The sequence below is a fragment of the Cyphomyrmex costatus genome, unplaced genomic scaffold, assembly GCF_001594065.2.
Source record: "Cyphomyrmex costatus isolate MS0001 unplaced genomic scaffold, Ccosl1.0 scaffold70, whole genome shotgun sequence".
NCBI lineage: Eukaryota > Metazoa > Arthropoda > Insecta > Hymenoptera > Formicidae > Cyphomyrmex > Cyphomyrmex costatus.
The window spans coordinates 1,964,472-1,983,537 of NW_017280267.1; the positions used below are offsets into that span (position 1 = coordinate 1,964,472).

At 32.4% G+C, this 19,066-nt stretch overlaps 2 protein-coding genes across 4 annotated transcripts; one reads left to right on the forward strand and one right to left on the reverse strand.

Annotated features, from left to right (window-relative positions):
* Positions 1 to 261: 261 nt before the first annotated feature.
* LOC108780492 (SAFB-like transcription modulator) lies at positions 262 to 15,965 on the reverse strand. Of its 3 annotated transcripts, XM_018548227.1 has the most exons (15): positions 15,616 to 15,965; positions 12,772 to 12,859; positions 10,955 to 11,115; positions 10,611 to 10,853; positions 9,317 to 9,341; positions 8,049 to 8,205; positions 6,975 to 7,015; positions 6,595 to 6,863; positions 6,345 to 6,504; positions 5,691 to 5,944; positions 5,106 to 5,608; positions 4,609 to 4,782; positions 4,382 to 4,518; positions 2,510 to 2,666; positions 262 to 1,458 (listed from the first exon to the last, which is right to left on the reverse strand). In XM_018548227.1, the coding sequence occupies exons 1-15, from the start codon at positions 15,736 to 15,738 to the stop codon at positions 1,296 to 1,298; spliced, it is 2,655 nt and encodes an 884-aa protein (XP_018403729.1). In that variant the 5' UTR covers positions 15,739 to 15,965; the 3' UTR covers positions 262 to 1,295. The 3 variants fall into 3 exon arrangements, with proteins under 3 accessions (XP_018403729.1, XP_018403732.1, XP_018403731.1); XM_018548230.1 differs by lacking the exons at positions 12,772 to 12,859; positions 15,616 to 15,965 and adding an exon at positions 11,329 to 11,410; XM_018548229.1 differs by lacking the exons at positions 262 to 1,458; positions 2,510 to 2,666 and adding an exon at positions 4,159 to 4,243.
* Positions 15,966 to 16,756: 791 nt separating this feature from the next.
* On the forward strand, positions 16,757 to 18,571 carry LOC108780466 (protein-lysine N-methyltransferase N6AMT2). Its single transcript, XM_018548186.1, has 5 exons — positions 16,757 to 16,848; positions 17,105 to 17,295; positions 17,366 to 17,513; positions 18,141 to 18,350; positions 18,438 to 18,571. The coding sequence occupies exons 2-5, from the start codon at positions 17,137 to 17,139 to the stop codon at positions 18,569 to 18,571; spliced, it is 651 nt and encodes a 216-aa protein (XP_018403688.1). The 5' UTR covers positions 16,757 to 16,848; positions 17,105 to 17,136.
* Positions 18,572 to 19,066: the final 495 nt, after the last annotated feature.

A 19,066-nucleotide genomic window follows, 5' to 3' on the forward strand; every position in this document is an offset into this window, starting at 1 on the left:
GCAGGAATGCACCCGGAGCTGACGAGTCGTTGTCTTCTTCAGCTTCTCTCGGGTCCATCTTAAAGGTGATCTATTCAAGAATGTGCGTTACGTAAGAGGTACTCCTATCTGAGGAAATAAACAGGACTGGATCGTTAGACTCGATTCAGCGTGATACTGTCGGGTCAGATTTCAAAGAAGGGTTCCGCTTGCGTGGTGTTTACTTTTGGAAAAAGCTGGAAAGAGAAAGTGTGGACCAAGCGTAATTTAGTAGTAGTGTTGGTTAAATTTATTTACGTTGCTGCTGCGACAAACATTTCGTCGCTACATCAAGTTCCTGTATTTTCGCTGTATAAAGTAGGCACAGCTACCGCAACTCTCAACGATACTCTCAACGATACAATTTGCCTTTTATGATCTCGAAATCCAATATACGAATTCCGATCATAATCCGATAAGGAGAGAATACTTCCTTTTCGATAAGAATTCAAAAAAATTATATACGATACAATATTCTTCATTATACATTAATCTTTTATCATTATAGTCTATTAAGACAAACTCGTTTAAGATAAACAGGTGCATTTATAGCCTCTACATCTCTCTCTCGTTAAAATCGATCGCGTCTCAAATGACAATAGAGCCAGCCGACGATCAATATCCGCAAAGTAAATAGATAATTTACAAACCGATAGGAAAATAAGTAGTACTTCACCTCATAGGGACACTTTAATGGACTCTATTAACACATGTACAAAAATTCATTAGATATGAATAGTTAGAAATGTGTCACATGGTGTATCATGCGAAATGGACACATGTATAAGAGAAATGATGATAAGGAGCGTGTATAATTGCAAACTATGACGAGTTCGCTCTTCTTGTATAATATTATGCACAATATAAATTTTGTATAAAATTGACACTTTACTCGATAAAATGTATACGCGTGATTTTTCTTTTCCAATTGATCAAGCTGGTGCGGAAACAGAAAGCATTTCTGATAGTTGAAATTTTTATACTTTCAAAACCGGACGCTCTGCAATTTGTGCAATTAACAACTTGTCGTAGTTTATTCGCGTATTATGATTAATTTCTTCACTTCCAAACAAGATAGCTTTATCCAGGAGTATACCCAGGATATTTCCATTGTATTCTAGATATCTCCTGGATAAAGATTATTTAGAGGTGAAAAAATTAGGCATTAGACTATTCCGTATTCTGTAGTCGCTAGTCAAGATGTTCGGGGAATTCCGCGAGTGTTCTGGTTATTTAAACGAATATTCGTGATCGCGAAATGTCGCGTAGTTTAATAATCAATATTTTCTCATGGGCATAGACGATTTGTACGCCTCGAACCGTTCATATGACTGCGCTGTCCCAGGTGCAGCCAGTCCCATAGACTGCATCGGTCCACTCTGATACGTCGGCGGAATCGGATGTCGCAGTGTATTTCCCATACTACTCGAGTTGCTCCATCTGTAATAAGCACACGATTATTTAGCTTTTTCCATGTCGGAGACAACACAGAATATTTATAAAAATAAATATTTATTTACTATTTATTTTTTGAAATCAGGGTTGGCAAAGACTAATGTTTTTTTGTTAAAGAATAAAATATTATGTTTCTTTTTAAACATGTTTGCAATTCTTCAAATACACTTTAAGCAATATTATCAAAAGACATCGATTAAGTATGTTTTAAAACGTGTTTTTTATCAACCCTCTATTAAAATGTTATATATATTTTTTTTTTTTACCAGTAAAACTTCCTCTTTATAGTCAGTCCCAAATGATTTCCTAGTAACCTTAACCTTGACATTGACCTTCAAGAAGATCAAAGTCATTGATCTTCTTCGTTATTTATTAAAAAATTATTAACAAAAAAATTTGAACACTGATGACTCTTTTCTATTAAATAAAACTTGCCCTTGCTTCACGTTGTACAGTATATCTGTCATTCCGACTCGCTGCAGCGCTATGTATACGTATACTATACGATTTCAATGAGAAAATACCGCAACTTTTTAATAATAGCTTCTTTATACTCATTAAATGATGTATCATCAAGTAATGAATAAAATTTAATACATTCTTCATGCTGGAATGTATATGTTGTGTTAAAAAAATGTTCTATCCATAAAAATGATTTTGTTAATAACGTTTTAATGAATAACAAGTGACGGAAAAGATCGATGATTTTTACCTTCTTGAGGATCAAGGTCACTCAAATTTGATTGACTGTGTAAAGGGAAGTTTTACCATATTTTTATTTATTATAACATTTACAATAAATATTTCATGATATTTGTGATAAATGTTTATGATCTGTGCAATCTAAGACGAAAATATTTACAAAATATTAAAAAAAATAAGTAAATCTTATAAATATTTACAAATATATTATAAATATCGTGTGCTGTCTGAGATGACATCTAAAAACATCTCGTCTTATCGCGATTGTATCGCAAAATAAAGTAAAAAAATCACACGTACTAAAAGTTACATCTGTGAATCAAGTATAGCTTACCTGTTAACGCCCTCGGATGATCTGGAACTCCAACTAGAAGGCTCGTTGCGGGGATCGCGAGACCCACTGCTTGTCACAGAGTTAAAGGATTTTGAGGATGTAGGTCCCGAATGCCAACCACTTGGTGTACGATTGCTTTCCACGTAACGACTTTCACCTGCATATAACAATAGCACGCAAGAATGAACGACGGCGTTATTATTATTTTTATTAGTTTACTATAACTGAAACATTTATCTCTTTCTATGTTTTTCGTAAGATATATAAAAATTATTTACCAAAACGTTCACCAGCAAAAAAAAAGTCAATTATACAATCTTATTAAAATATAAGTTAGAATTTTATTACATTAATTCTGCTTTCGTATTACTTGGTATGCTTTATAATAAAAACTATATTAATCACGCTTGTGGCAGGCACAACTAATGTGTGTTTACGTCGAGTATCGCATAGCATTTATTAGATAAACCAGAAAAACTTTTGTACATTGCTTTGATATCCTGTTCATAAAAGCTGAAGACTGATATCAGGTTCAACTAACTACAATGAAAACTCAACAAAAATTATATAAATTTTTATTATGAAGCATACACATTTATAAAAGAGAATACAAACTGGATTTGAAATGATAATGAATTTCTGTACAAACTTTAATAATAATGAATAAAAAAATATCAAACTAAAATACTTAAAAATTAAGAAACTTAAATCTTAATTCTTAATATAAACTTCTGAAATTATTAAGATCAAGTAAAATTCTATTTCTCCTTTTGTGTATGTGTGTTTACTGAAATATTTCTATTCATACATACATATGCACAGTAATAAATAAAATAATTTTAATTTTGATTATTGAAAAAAAAAATTATTTTTCTATATAGATACTCTGGAGACACAATAGTGTCTCGACGCTATAAATTTAACATTACTTGTAATAATGAACACAAACTTTAATAAATTATATGAATTTGATAAATAAACTTTAACATAAAATTAATACTTTAACATAAACTAAACAATTATTATGTTTAATAATAAAATCTAATAATAAAAATGATGAGTTTAAAATACAAAAATATTTGTATATGAGTTGATGTGTTATAAAAACCAAGAATGTTTTTTAAACAAACCTAATTAAATAATATCTCTATTATGTATTCGGTTAGCTTTAACGTTTTTATAACTTAATTACATATAACGTGTGCTCGTAACTATATAAACTATTTCTATCTTCGAAAATGTTTGGCACTTTAAATGAGATTTGATATATGTATATATATCCCTTCCATTTTTTCATATATTTACATTTTCTCCTTCACAGATATCATGAAACTATAAGATATTTTTCTATAATAATAATATTTATATATTGATAAAATCCATTTCTTAAAATCATTGAAATTGTTTGCGTGAAAAATATACAAATTGTGAAGAAGAAACGATTTCTTTACTATAGTTTACCTATTTTTTCTGTATGTATCAATTTTTCTTACTAAAAATGATAAAATTAAGCTTTATGTTTCTTAAACCTCAAAAATGTCATTGAGTAAAGCTTATTTGGAGCGCATATTTTATTATATATCGTCCAAGAATTTCAAATCAAGGATACTCTAGACGAAAATAAGTCTACGTGTATAATATCAGGTCGTATGTATATATTCTCTTCTGTCAGAAACGTTCACGAGGATGTTTTGGCTACTGTATTGCTTCCTTACTAAACGTAATGCCTATATCCTGTGTACAAAATTAAAGAGTAACCATCTAAAAATGGTTCAGCATAATATCGATTATAAAAGCAGAAAAAGAGATAAAAATTCCTAGTGTTGGGTATTAAACTACTTCTCATACATATACGATTTGTTTCATACTTACGTGGTGTGCTTGATGTCGGAGGTTTGAAACTATCACTGTATCGCGTATGAGTATCTCTAGAGCTTCGATGTGTATCAGGATCGGAACGTCGTACTTCGCGTTCGCGAGTATACGATGTGGTATTCGGACGATCATATCTATGTAAACCCAAACAAGGAATTTGATTAATTCACAATTCACAATACGACTTCACTCTCACTTTATAACTTGAAGAGTACAACACGTACCTTTCCTTGACTTGACGAGGATCTAAGGACGAAGACGTGGTAGATAAACTTTCTCGTCGTACAATAACTTCTCTTCCTCGAGAAACATCGGAAAAGCTGTCTGGTCGACTGTTTCGTGAAGAAAAATCGCTACTTCTCTTGAATTCTTTTTTCAATCCCAACTCTTGAGTAGATCTGAAATATATTTCATAACATTGTCATTGTTTTATGCAAAATTGGATTGTTTAAAAATTTCTATAAAACATTTTTTAAATTACATTTTATAATTTTTAAAGAAGTAAAGTTTAAATTTAGAATTTTACAGTAATTTAATTTAACTTTAGATTAATAAATTCCTTGATAATAATTTTTCCGACTTTTCCCGGTTTTTCCTGATTTCCCTGACCGCTAACAGCCATGCATAATATATTTTTAATTCAAAATTGTTTTAAAATATGAACTTTAATAAAATGTTAATACAACATAAATTTTAATTAAAAAAAATTGTTCAAGTTTACCTGCTGGATTCGTATCGAGATGGTGGCGAAGGGTCCAATCGTCTATCTGACACTCGCTCCAACATCTCGTTTCGCCTATCGACAATTCTTTCCGGGCTATGCCTGCGGCTATGTTCTGTAGCTAATCGTTTTCTATCAGATTCCGTGTACAAATCCCGCGGATCTCTCCTATCGGTAGACGATCTCTTTATAGACGGTGGCGGTGGCGCGCGTCGGCTCTCCTCCAAACGCATCTGCTGCCTCTTCAATTCCAATCTTTCGCGCTCGAGCTTTTCCCTCTCGAGTTTTTGCCGCTCACGCTCGAGTCGTAGTAATTCGGCTTTTTCCTGTTCGATCCGTTCTCTTTCTCGTCTCAACTTTTCTCGTTCTCTCTCCAAGCGCGCAGATTCTTCTCGATGTCTACGCTCTATCTCTCGCTGACGTTCCAAATCTTCCCTTCTTCTTCGCTCTTCCTCTCTTAGCATTCGTTCTCTTTCGCGCATTCTTTGCCGCTCACGTTCTTCCTGAAAATTCATTCAAGATTTTGTCTTTTACACGATTTATTCTTGCTACTAATATTCGGAATCGAAAACTGAAAATATTTACTCTAATCTTAGCAAATGTGAGAACATCATCTCGCTTCCGTCGTTCGCGGCTCCGAGATCGACTATGAGATCGGTGATCTCTCTCCCAAGTACGAATCCGTTTATCTTCTCGTCTTCCTCTCTCACTTTCCGGTTTCTTGCTGGTAGACTTTGTCGATCGAGAATCGGACTCTTTGGACAGATCTTCCTTCTTATCTGCCATTTCCATTTTTATTTTTACGTCGATACTTTCATTTTTGTCATCAGATTTTTTTGCTAAACAAACATAATATATATAATCGATCAATGTCTATGTATGTTTTTAGAAATTAAAGACTTATAAATATTACCCGACTGAAATAAGTTTTCACAATAAATTATTTACAGCTTTAAAATATGCTTATTAGCTATATTGCTTGTCAAGTTTTTATATTACTACCCCAATTTTGCTTATAATTACATTTCAAGACTGAAAATGATTTCAACGCGCAATTTGCAGAGCGGAATATATAAATTTACACCGAAATATCATTTAAGCACTAAAGATTTTGCTTAGATAATTAAGGCTTTAATCATTCAGTTGTGTATTTATAGTTACGGTCTTAACATGCTTCGTTTACTCATTAAAAAAATAATTTTCCCCTATTAGAGTATATTATACTGCAATAACATTTACTAGTATCTAATCCTTTCTCTTCAGGTTCCTTCTTTATTTCCTTCTCCTTTCTTTCATTTATATCATGATCTTTCGGCTTTTCTTTCTCCTCTTTCTTTTCCGATTTACCATTAATTGTATCACGTTTACGTACGTGACTTTGTTGCGAATCACCTTTTGCCTGTGAAAGAATTTATAAGTTTTAAGAATACTAAAGATTAAAGAACAAATTTTATTTTAATGACGTCGCAATCAAAAGATCATAATTTACCTTTTCGACGGAAATGACGCGTCCATGAAGCTCAGTTCTATGCAAATACTGTATACATTTCGCAGCATCATCGCTTGAAGACATAGTAACATAACCGTAACATCTCGCTCCTGGAGTTCTCGCGTTTGTTACCACTTTCGCGCCTATGACCTTGCCGTACTTCGAGAAGACTTGCTTCAAATCAGTCGCACGAGTACTGGACGATAAGCCAGATACCCATAGATTGCGACTGCTTGCATTGGTTGGATTGATTTGAGATGTCTTCTTATCTACGAAGGATGAAACATATGTTTATGTAAGATTTTTTATAGAACTTGCAATTCTTCTTCCCTTTTGCAAAAGAATAGATTGCATTCAAGAACTGAACAAAAACAACTTACCTTTCTCTTCTCTCTTCTGACTCTTATTGCTAGACTCCACGCTAAAAGAGATAATATTGTCATTACAACAGAAAACTACAAACCATAACAGTTCTGATAAATAACCAATTAATTAAGACTATAAATGTGATTAATAAGTATCTCTGTAACTACGTTAAGGACATAAATTTGGCTAGCAACTTGTTTTTAAGTGATACGACTTAGACTTTTTTGGGGAAGGTTTCACTCGTATATCATCTCGAATGTTATCAGTTCTATTTAGATTATTGAATCAGTATTCACTGTGTTCTTTGTTCATCCACTTTTGTCACTCATGCATAAGGAAAGCGTCCATGCGGTAATACATTCAGTTCTAAGTATCCATAAAAGGATCGTCTGTTGCATAGTTCTTCTGACAGGATACTTCTTGCCACAATTGGGAGTTCTTTTAACGCTTTTCTCTTTTTTTTTTTTTTTTTTTTAAATTAGTATCTTCAGTAAGCAATAGGATTGCTTCTTGACAGTACGAGGACTTTAGTACGCTTTGCCGAATATAATTTACCACAAGATACTAATGTCCTTTGTATAGTGATGTACGATGAAATTGCTGCCATTCAATAAAACGAATGAATGTCCTCGTCGTGTAAGGAACACAACACACAGAGCTCGTCAGGTTTTTTTCTTGGTACAAAGTATACATATAATCGCTTTGATTAAATATGCGGAGGAAAATGCAAGCGACATTCGAAAGACTTTAAGTCTGCTAGCCAAGTTCTTGATTTCTTAACATAATTTCCAGAGTTTAATACAATACCCTACAGGGAAAAACACAGATTGGAAGATTAACTTCCAAGATTCGATTTAAAAAAGGGGAATTAAATATAATCTTGCATGTGACGTGAGTGACCTCATCTTGGAAATCCATTGTCCTGACGGTATAGAGAGAGAGAGAGAGATAGAGAGAGAGAGATATTATTCCGATGATACGGTTATGCAGCAGTAGAACATCCCTAGCAGAGTCGTGAGCGACATATTTTCAGTTTGCTGTACCACAGTACTGCGAACCGTACTTTTTTAGCTCTATGAGAGACCAACCTCTTGCTTCCTCCATCTCCTCCCTCCTGCTTGATCTTCGTCCCGTTCGCACCGGACGTCGTCCCTTCCTTGCCGCTGGCGCCAGGTTCCGCTCTACCGCTGCCTTTAGGGTCTCCCTTCTTGTTGTTCTCTTCCATTTTCTTCTTCTCTCCACCATCTACAGGGACAATCAAGGTAGCATAGTCACTTTATGCGAAGCCCAGACTCTTCTCCCTCCCTCCTAACATCTGCTGCTTTTGTGACTTCCAGTCAGGAATTTTGGCCGAGTCACTAAGAAATTCACACAGCAAGTAACGATGTGGCTTGTACGATACTACGAGCCACAGGTCTTCAATAGCATCGATTTGATCCAGAGAACCTAAAGCTTTCTTGTCGGTTTTACATCGATTTTAGACGTGCACGTACACGCTTGCGCGCAAAGCTACCTTCGCATTTTTTTCCACGAAACATTTAATTAAAAATCAAATTTAAAAGCAAAAGAAAAAAGAAAAAATAATGATAAATGTGTCGCAGAACGTGCTTATCATTTTCGTGAATTCACATTGCTCTATGTTGATAAAATGATTCCTGTGATAGATTACTATTCTCGCGTATGGAAAACGTTTGAATGTATACATGTGACAACGACTCTTCGAAGAGGCACAAATGATTCGAAGATACTGGTCAAACCTCATGTCATGTGATAATTTATAGTTTGCGACAAATATTTGCTGGTGTATACTTGAGTCTTCCTGTATCCATATGAGTCGATGATAAGAGAAATCCAACGATGCTCTATGTGGTAGGTATAATTAATGTAATTGTATATCAAATTATAGCGTTAACTAACTTAAAGACTACGGGATATGGCTTGTTTGCTCGAACAGTAGCACGGGAATGTCGGGAGATGTACACTGTTTATCCCAGTTGAAAACCTTCCAAACCATCGATCACCATGTGTTTATCCCTGTTGAAACGCCATTTCTGTCGCCAGCTTGCACTTCAATGATAGTATGCTGTGTCTATCGTGGCTGCGCTATATTGAATCCAGACGTTGAGACAAGTTCACGAGGCTTGAAGGCCGGAACTCATAGGACGAGGAAGAAGTTGATTGCGGACGATCCCGTCGTTGCCCTTGTTCCAGATGCTTGCACGAATACGTTCTTGACGCTTGCTCTTGACACTGGCGCTTTCGCTAACTTACTCGGGATGCCGCAGATACAAATATCGCTTGATACTCTGAATACTTATATCTAAATTTAAAAAGTAATACATAATGGTGAACTTACCTTTGTGTCTGTCATGAGATTCTGTCTGTAATAAGAAAACCATTTGTTAGAAATGATTTAAAATATTTTCTTATCTACAATCATCGGAATTAAATATAAATGAGTATATAATCCATACGCAAAAGCGACTACATTTAAAAATATATGTAAAAATTAAATAACGGAATCTCTGGATTCTTTAGAATCTTAAACGTTCTAAAAATGTACTGATAGTTATATGAATCCTACAAAACAAGATAGTCTAATTACAAACAAATTAAATTCTTAAATTTCTATTGTTGCAAATGCAAAATTGTTATTAGTATTTTTAATACAAATTGAAATAATTTTTTCCAAAATCAATTAGAATACTTTCTTCAGCTTTTAACAAATAAATATTATAAACTACTCAACAAAATTGAAGGATCACTTATTCTACCCTGCAAAAATAAATAAATTTCGAGATAGAATAACTTTGTCAAAAATTATCATATCGAGATTTTTAAAAAAGCGTTTTAAAGCTTGAAACCTCTACTATTACTGATATTTCATAAAGTTACACAAACATAAATGAAGATGCATCAAATCTCAAAATTTTTTACGAAATTTCCGAAGTTTCACAGAGTTAAGTAAAAATGCACAAATGCGATTTATAGCTTTCGAAAGAGTGAATTTTTACTTTTAATTTGCTTTTTTGTTGAGCTCTGTACGATTTTTGGTAAATATTGACAAAAGGAGTTTCTTGGTAAATATTGACAAAATCATCCTCCAATGACCTTGACATATGTTATCAAGGTCATGACTCTGAGTAACCTCCAACAGGTTTTAGCCATCGCTCATTCTTCGTTAAAAAATTATTAACAAAAAAAGTTTTAAAGATAATGTATCATTTCTGTAAAGGGGTATGACTTTATGAAATATCAGTAATACGGTTTTTTTTTTAAGTACAAGTCTAAAAAGTAGAGATTTCAAGCTTTAAAATGCTTTTTAAAATATGATGATTAATTTAAGATATGATTTTTGACGAAGTTATCCTATCTCGAAATTTGCCTATTTTTTGCAGGGTGGGACAAATGATCCTTTAATTTTGTTGATTAATGTATTTCACATGCCATGTTATGCACATTTTTTTTTTTAACAATGAATTTTTAATTAAAAAAGTCTTATTGTGGTAACTTAAATGAGAAAAATTACACTAGTTTTTTTGCTCATAAAAAATTTTTGAAATAGATATGATGACTCTTGCCATGGGCAAAATCCATACAATTTCTCAAAAAAAGATTTCTCTTTTTTTTTCTTTAAATTTAAATCATACCTCCTCAGCTAGGAGATTCTCCTCATCTTCTCCAATAGTCAAATTAATAGAGTCCTCATTGTCAATTCCATTAGCTTCAACAGTGGCAGATGGCGCGTCTGAGGTTTGATTTGAGATAATCTTCTCTGCCTCATTTTTCTTGTCGTTGTTCTGTGCACTTTCACCTCCAGCCTTGGCTCCTTGCACTTTGTCCTCTAATTTTTCCACCTTAATAATAATATTCTTAATTTCAAGTTCGGGTACCTGAACAAAAAAATTCAAAGTAAATCATTGATTTTGAGCAATAAATCTAATTCTAATTTAATTATTATAAAATATCTTAAATATCAATATGTATGCAATACCTCTTTCGCTTCTTTCTTGATAATTTCTTTTTCATCAAGTTCTTCTGTTTTTATATCTGTTTTTATTTCCATCTTAGGTTTATCTGTATTATCTTGTCCATCGATATTTTCTTCTTTTTGATTATCAGAGCATTCAGTAGAATCTTCTTGACTCACAGCTCCTGCAATGATAAAAAATTTCAACAAATGATAAAAAGTTTTATCTCGACTCAACACATCGAAATTCAATACATTCATATACAATATATTAACATTCTATTAAACCCATTCCACAATTGCGTAATTGTAAGTAATCGCAGTAAAAATTGAACAATGGAATATTCTCTTCCTATTCGATTGTAATTAATCAATTCTTAAGGCTCCTGAGTACTCACCTCAGCCATTTTTAATCGTGACGTCATAAACGAGAAATGTATTAAGCCTATTCTACAATGACCGTAAGCCACAAAAATTGACCGATCGTAATTGATTATTCTCCTCATATTCGATTACGATTGGTCAATTTTTACAGCTTACGGTCATTGTAGAATAGGCTTTACGAGCGACACAATAATTTTTCTTACATGTTATTTATAAATAAAAAGTTGCATAAAACGGAGTAATGAGATCGCTGTAAAACATTTAATGGGCCGAGACTCCCATTACCTCCTCTGATAGTCAGTAAATGGTCGTAAAAAGCAAGTGTGTTTATTAGTTTTTACTCAATATACATATTTTTGTAACCTATTTTTACTTCACAAACATTTCTCGATTATTTACTGATTGTCAGGGGAGATAAGAATAGTCTCGATCCATTTTTACAGCTCTCTTAGTATTCCATATTTTATTCAAATTTTATTTATTTATAAATGGTATGCAAGAAAAATCAATCATGTCATTTCTTATGATACCAAGATTCAATATGGTTGAGGTCAGTACTTAGGAACCTTGAAACGACAATTATCTACAACTATTATATGTTAATCGTAGAATAGGGTGTTTACAATGGCTGCGTTCAATAGAAAAAGTAATTTTGCAACTGTTGTAAAATTTTTGAATATAATTACGTTTACACTTTTAATCGAGTTTAATAACATCCATAGATACGATCAATTATAGTTATTCCTCTCTAAAGAACAGAATGGTTGTGATTAGTCAGTTTTTAACTACAATGTTATTAAACTCGACTAAGAGTGTCTGTATAAATGTATAGTTTATGATTGGTTTATATACATTTAGATTAAGTGAAGAATTAAAGGCAAGACTACTCATATTAAAGAATTTTACAACAACTGGAAAGCTGCTTTTTCTACTGAATACAGCCAGTGGGAATAATTTATGGATCTACAATGGGAGTAAGTCTGACATTTCTTATGTTAATCAACAAGATTTTTCGAGCATAATGATTGACTGTGGAGCAGAGATAATCTCAGATATCTCTGTCAAGATTAGCATTATTTTATCGACCCTCAAAAAACTCAGGAGTTTTTTATAAATTTTACCCGCTTTAAAAAAAACTCAAAATTGATGGGATTTTTGGGTTATTAATATAATTATATTGAAGATCATCAAAATTTCTTTTAACAAAAATTTGTTTAAGCGTTAATTTTAAGCGTTAAATTATCCAAATAAATGTTAACATAGTTTATATAAACAAGAAGAAGGAAGCCAATAACGGTCAAAGCTGGATCACAAATGCTTATACAGCAGATAAATTCTCCTCACATTCAACCGTGACTAATATTTCTTACGACATACAGTCTATTGTATTATATTACTCCTATTGTAGACAGTCTTCTAGATACTACTTTCATAATGAGATATGAAAACATACATACCACCATTTCTTTTCGCAATGATTTTAGGTGGTCCACCAGACGGTACAATAAGATGCTCCTCAGGATTTCCTCCTTCATCCAGTATCGCCTATAAATAATTATTGTTTTGTTTTAAGTTTATAAACACGAACCATTATATTAACCATGTATGCAAAGATTTAATTTCAATCAAAGAGAATGTGTATTGTGTAAATAAATGCATCGTGTTTCAAGGTGTGTGACTTGTCACTTTGGCTTTTCCAAAGCCAGATTACAATACAGGATGTCCAGCGATATGTGATTAACCAACTCGACGATAATTCAAGGATATACTAGATAAAAACCCTTACTTTTCATTATTTAATTAATTTTTATTAATTCATATAATATTATACGTTTTAAATTCAAGTTAGGATTCTATACGATAATTGTTAAAACAAAAGCTAATTAATAATTTGGAACGATATTATTTACTGCTTTATAAATAACATCAAACAAACAATAATTTCTCTGCTATATTCTATTTTATAATTGTGGATACAAAAAATCCAAGATTTTTGTCTTGTTGCATCTTTAAGGAAGAACTTATATCCAAACCCACATCTCTCTCTCTCTCTCTCTCTCTCTCTCTCTCTCTCTCTCTCTCTAAAAAAATCTCTCTCTCTCTCTCTCTCTCTCTCTCTCTCTCTCTAATAATTATAAAATTATTAATTTATTGACACTTCATTAAATAGATGTTATAATCTCAAAATTGCTAGCATTTTTTCCATCTGCAATCACAAATAGCATCAAGAATAATAAAAATTTCAAAGATTTTCCAGGAGTTTTCTAAAATATATTAAATTCTAGAATAACACTCCAGGATTCAAGAATACATATAACCCTCAGTTACCACGCTTCGGTCACCATCACACTCTAGCGTGAATTAGAATTTTCTATTTTTCATCACGTGTAACTTCAAAGAAAGAAAAAAAAATACTTCAATTATATAATTTTCAGGAAAATTTTTCTAGAAATCCATTGATAATAATAAAATAAAACAAAAACAATATTTTATTGCAAAAAATTGTAAATTAAGGAAGTAAGAAATTAAAGAATTACAGCAAAGTGATTCCTGCAATAGTATATATATTGCTCCAATGTCACCCTGCAGTAGTACATACATGACATAATTTATGTAAAGTTGAAAACACAATGAAAAGAATAGGCAATAGAAACTGATAGAAATAGGGAATAAGCAATTTTAATTTATCAGAAACCATGTATACTAGAATGAACGCTTTCTGATAGGTTGAAATCTCTTATTCCCTGTTCCTACCTGTGCTTTTCATTATGTTTCAGCTTAATATTCTTTTCATCAGCAACTAGCACACTAATTACAGATAAGAAATTTTGAAACAAAAAAGCAAAAATAGTTCAATTATATAATTTCCAGAGGTAAAATTTTTCTGGGAATCCATTGATAATAATAAAATTAAACAAAATCAATATTGTAAAAAATTAAAAATTAAGGAAGTAAAAAATTAAAGAGCTAAGACTCATCTACTACATAGAAATCGTAGACGGTCGTCAGTTCTCAATCGTATAAAAGACCAATTAGTTGAGTATTCTCCTTATATTTAATTGTAATTGATTTTGGTTTCCTATGGCTTTTATATACTAAGATGAGTCTTTAAAAGTCATCTACAGTAGCAATAAGCAATGATAATGAGGCTATAAGAGTAAGAATCACAGTCGAATGTGAGAAGAATAATCAACTGTGATTGATCAATTTCTTAGGGACTATATAGGATAAAAGGAACAGGGAACAGAGAACAAGAACTTCAATCTATCAGAAACTGTGTATTCCACAGTACATAATTTCTGATAGGTTCAAATTCTTCTCTGTTCCCTATTTCTTCTATTCTATGCAGCCTGTTACAGGCTTACCATGGTCATTACAGATGGCCCTATATACGGGGTCTACAATACAAGTAGCGATCATAAAAGTTTAAGTCGTAGAAAGTTGTGACTAATCATAGTCGATTATTCTTCTCATAGTCGACTGTGATTGGTTAATTTTCTATGACTTTTTTTTACGATATTACTTCTATCGTAGACCTGGCATTACAGCAAAGTAAATATGTTAATGGTACAAATTCGCACCAGTGTGGTAAACAAGGATTAAGGATCGCTGAATATCCTGTAACGATACATTATAATTTACGTAATACTAGGGAGTTTTTGCAATACGGTTTATCCCTGATAAAGTGAACGCTAAAGTCACATTATCTTTTTCTTGAAAATTAATTAAGAAAAGGATAACATGACTTTAGCGTTCACCATATCTAGGATAAACAGTACTGCAAAAACTCCCTACTCTTTTCATAAGCAACTAGCGCAAGTCCCATAAGGCTGGAAATGAGGCGTATTTGTCGCGTATCGCGTAACCACTCATCCACTATTGTAGTTTCCTGTTTTACTGATTACTGATTGATTACATAGTTACTTAACACCTAGCAAGTATGCCTCATGGAATTCCTGCTTAACGCAGACAAGAAAAAAACAATCGTTTATTTCAAGATGCTAGTATACAAACCGCCCTTCCCAAGTAGCATGTTGATTAGATTGCGCAATCAATTACTCAATACATTTTTAAACGAGCACTTTGGTTGATGATAAAAGAGCATCCTTATTCAAGGATTCCGACAATATTAATATAACTTTCTGATAGATAAAATCCTTTCAATTGGCGCAAGTACGCGACAGCAGATCCGCTACTAAATCGATAGGATCGATAAACCACGCCGTCCAGAGAACAAACGGCATTCAAGCGCGAGGAATCGTAAGAGAGAAAAAAAGTACTGAGACTGAGACATCGTTCACCTTGGAGAGCCGCTCGAGAAGCGCCGCTTTATTACCGGATTTGTCCAGGCCACGACGTTCCAGCTCCGTTTTCAGATCTATAACTCGGAGCTCGGTCAACTTCTTTCCTTCTACATCGGCCATTGTACCCACGACGATCACTCTCACTAATCACGAGACAAGATACAGTGGCAGCGACGATGGCGCAGGACTGAGATTTCGTACGATCGTTCTTGATCGAAAACCACAATACGCGAACGACTGCAATTGGATTAAATAGCTCACTACTAGCAAAGAATTTTGGAGCACGAGCGAACTACGATATCCCTTAGTACGTCCGACGATCCGATCACTACGACGGAATCGAAACCAAATAAGAAGCCATTTCCTCCATCATCGACGTCGACGGTCGACGGCCGACGCTATCGACGGTCGAATCGAATTGAAGCTGTGTTCCAAAATGTTCATTAACAGTGCTGAAACTCTAGATTGCGTTCAGCAAAACGTTTATTTTGTGACCGTGGAAAGGTTTCCTTAACACTGATTGGCAGGGTTGGGTTAACCGAGAATGCGGTTAAATATGTATAAATTAAAACGTATAGAACACTAATTTATAATCCACGAGTGTCCAGCACAATAGCTCCACGTTACATATATATTTACAACTATTTTCAGTACTAGTAAATCCAAATAATGATTAGTTGATTATTTGATTAGTGAATTTCGAAAAACGCAACCTTAATATGAAATATCGATTTAATGGCGTTTTCGACCCGGCCGGGTTTGCACTAACCTTTTTGGGTTGGTTAATGACGTTACATGCTCTCCTATTGGTAAAATGTGTAAAGTCCACCAATAGAAAAAATACTTTTTAACCCAGGTTGGAGCAAACTGGAGCAAACCTATAAACTATACTAGTGGCATCACACAAAGTAGTCACCGATTGCTTTGTTCCGATTGGTTGAGAAATAATCCTCTATCGTCAATCACAATCGCTAGTGTGATTACGGCTTTTAGGCTGCATTCAAAAACATTACCCGAGTGATCCCGTATATCGTTTATCCTTGTTGTCCAAACATGTTAAACAAAGATAAGACGATACACGGGAGCACTCGGGTGATGTTCCTGAACGCAGCTTTAATGTGACAGATTTCAACCTTAATATTTTGATTCACGAGCAACATTTTTTTCTGCCAATTACGTTAATTTTGTGCAAAAACGCGTTGAATGAGCCGACTAATTTCATAGAAATCGGTGAATAAACCGGCATCCTTCATAATAATCATATTTTTTTAATTTTGTTAAAATTAAAATTAATTAACTAGGCAGCATATTAAAACTCCCTTTTTTGCTTTCACAATATCAAACACACTTATTATTTTAAGTTCTAAAAATGCCCAAGCAGAACAAGTTACGATAACAATGACATTGATGAATCAGAAATGGTTAAAAATGATTTTTAACGATCATTTTGGAATCATTTTAATAACATTATGGTATTTTGTTTTAGTATATACTAGTTCAGCCACAAAAACAGATCCAATGAGTGGCAGTGATAGTGATGATGATCATTTGCGATTAAGCTCAAGTACGCTTGCTGCTTTAGAGGAATTCTTGAAGGAAAAGGAAGAGCGAGAGAATTTGCTGAAACTGATATCTACAGAAGATCAAGTATCAGATACTCCTTTTGATGAGAATTGGGTAAATAAATGATAAAATAATTTGGTAAGTTTTTTAATTCTGAAAAATTGATGCATAATCAATATTACAGCAATTGAGTCAGTTTTGGTATAATGACGATACGGTAAAGGCTTTTGTTACTGGTGCTCTAAATTCGACACCGGCAAATGGAAAGATCGCTCTAGTTTCTTGTCCAACACTGTATACCAAATTAAAAAAGGAGTGTGGTAAACGACAAAGTATGATTAGTATATTCTGAATATATAGCGTAATATTAACTGAGTAATTTGTAAGGTTGAAAAATAATGTGTTACATCCACATAGCATGTAATATCATAGCATCATTTTTTCATTGCAATATTACAATAAAATCTTGTAAAAATAACACTAAAATATTATGAAGATGTCACAATATTATACTGTCTACGAAAATAAATTATAGAAATGTTACTTATATATCATAGATTATCTCACTAGTAATATATAATATTTTTGTGATATTTATTGTTTACATTTATACTTATTAGGAAAAATTAAATTACTTTAAAGAATATTTTTTTTATTATTGATGTTTTTAATGTTATTTTAAAAATTATTCTATATGATATTAATTAATCTCAATAAGAAACATAATAAAAACTTTATTAATTATAATATCATTCTACTATTTAAAACATTATATTATCATAATATTGCTATAATATTTCAATGTTGGTTATCGACAAACAGTATATATTAGTAATATTTCTATATAAAATTCATAACGAATTATTATATTTAAACATTAAAAATTGAACTAAGATTGTATAAGGCTTTTATTTCCTAGTTTCCAACTCTATTTTACAAATATATTATTTTAATTGCAGTCACGTTATTTGAATATGACAGTCGTTTTAAGATATTTGGTACAAATTTTATACAATATGACTACAAGTTTCCATTGGATATACCTCGGCATATGTCTAGTCGGTTTGATTTGGTTATAGCCGATCCACCTTTTCTTTCGGAGGAATGTCTATCTAAAATAGCAGTAACAATAAAGTTTTTGACCAAGAAAAATATTGTTCTCTGCACAGGTGTGTATAAAATTATTTTTCTGCTATAAATTTTTGTTATATATTAATTATGCATTTATATAATTAGAACTATTGGTTCATACGCAGGTGCTATTATGGCGGAGCTGGCAGAGACGTTGTTGGACGTTAGAAAATGTGATTTTCTTCCAGGTCATAAAAACAATTTGGCAAATGAATTTTATTGTTATTCAAATTTCAATTTTGATAAATTTCTAAAATAACAAACAGTTTTAGAAATACTAATTGAATGATGATATATATTTGTAATAAATTTATAAATGTTGATAATCTCTTTTATATTTATTTAAGAACAGATATGATTTTAAGTAACTCCTCACTCTTTAAATCCCACAATTCTGTTCTTTTATATGAGAGATCTCAGTTAGCTGACACACATTCTGATAGCACAAATCTACTTATATCAGCCAATGTGCTTATTAATTTTTCAGTACATTATCAATGAGAATATTTCATATTAAATTAGACAAATATTAATCAATATTTTTCTTTTTATGATTTATACTTATTTTTCAGAAAATAGTGATTAACAGGAAGATAAAAGTCTCATTAATTTATCTTTGAAATAATTGAAACAATTCCCTAGCACATGATATTCTGAGGATATTTTGAAAATAGTTTGAAACTTTCACAAGATATACTCAGAATGTTCCTATTTTCACTCATTTCTTGCTGGAAAGCAATCAAGATATTCTCAA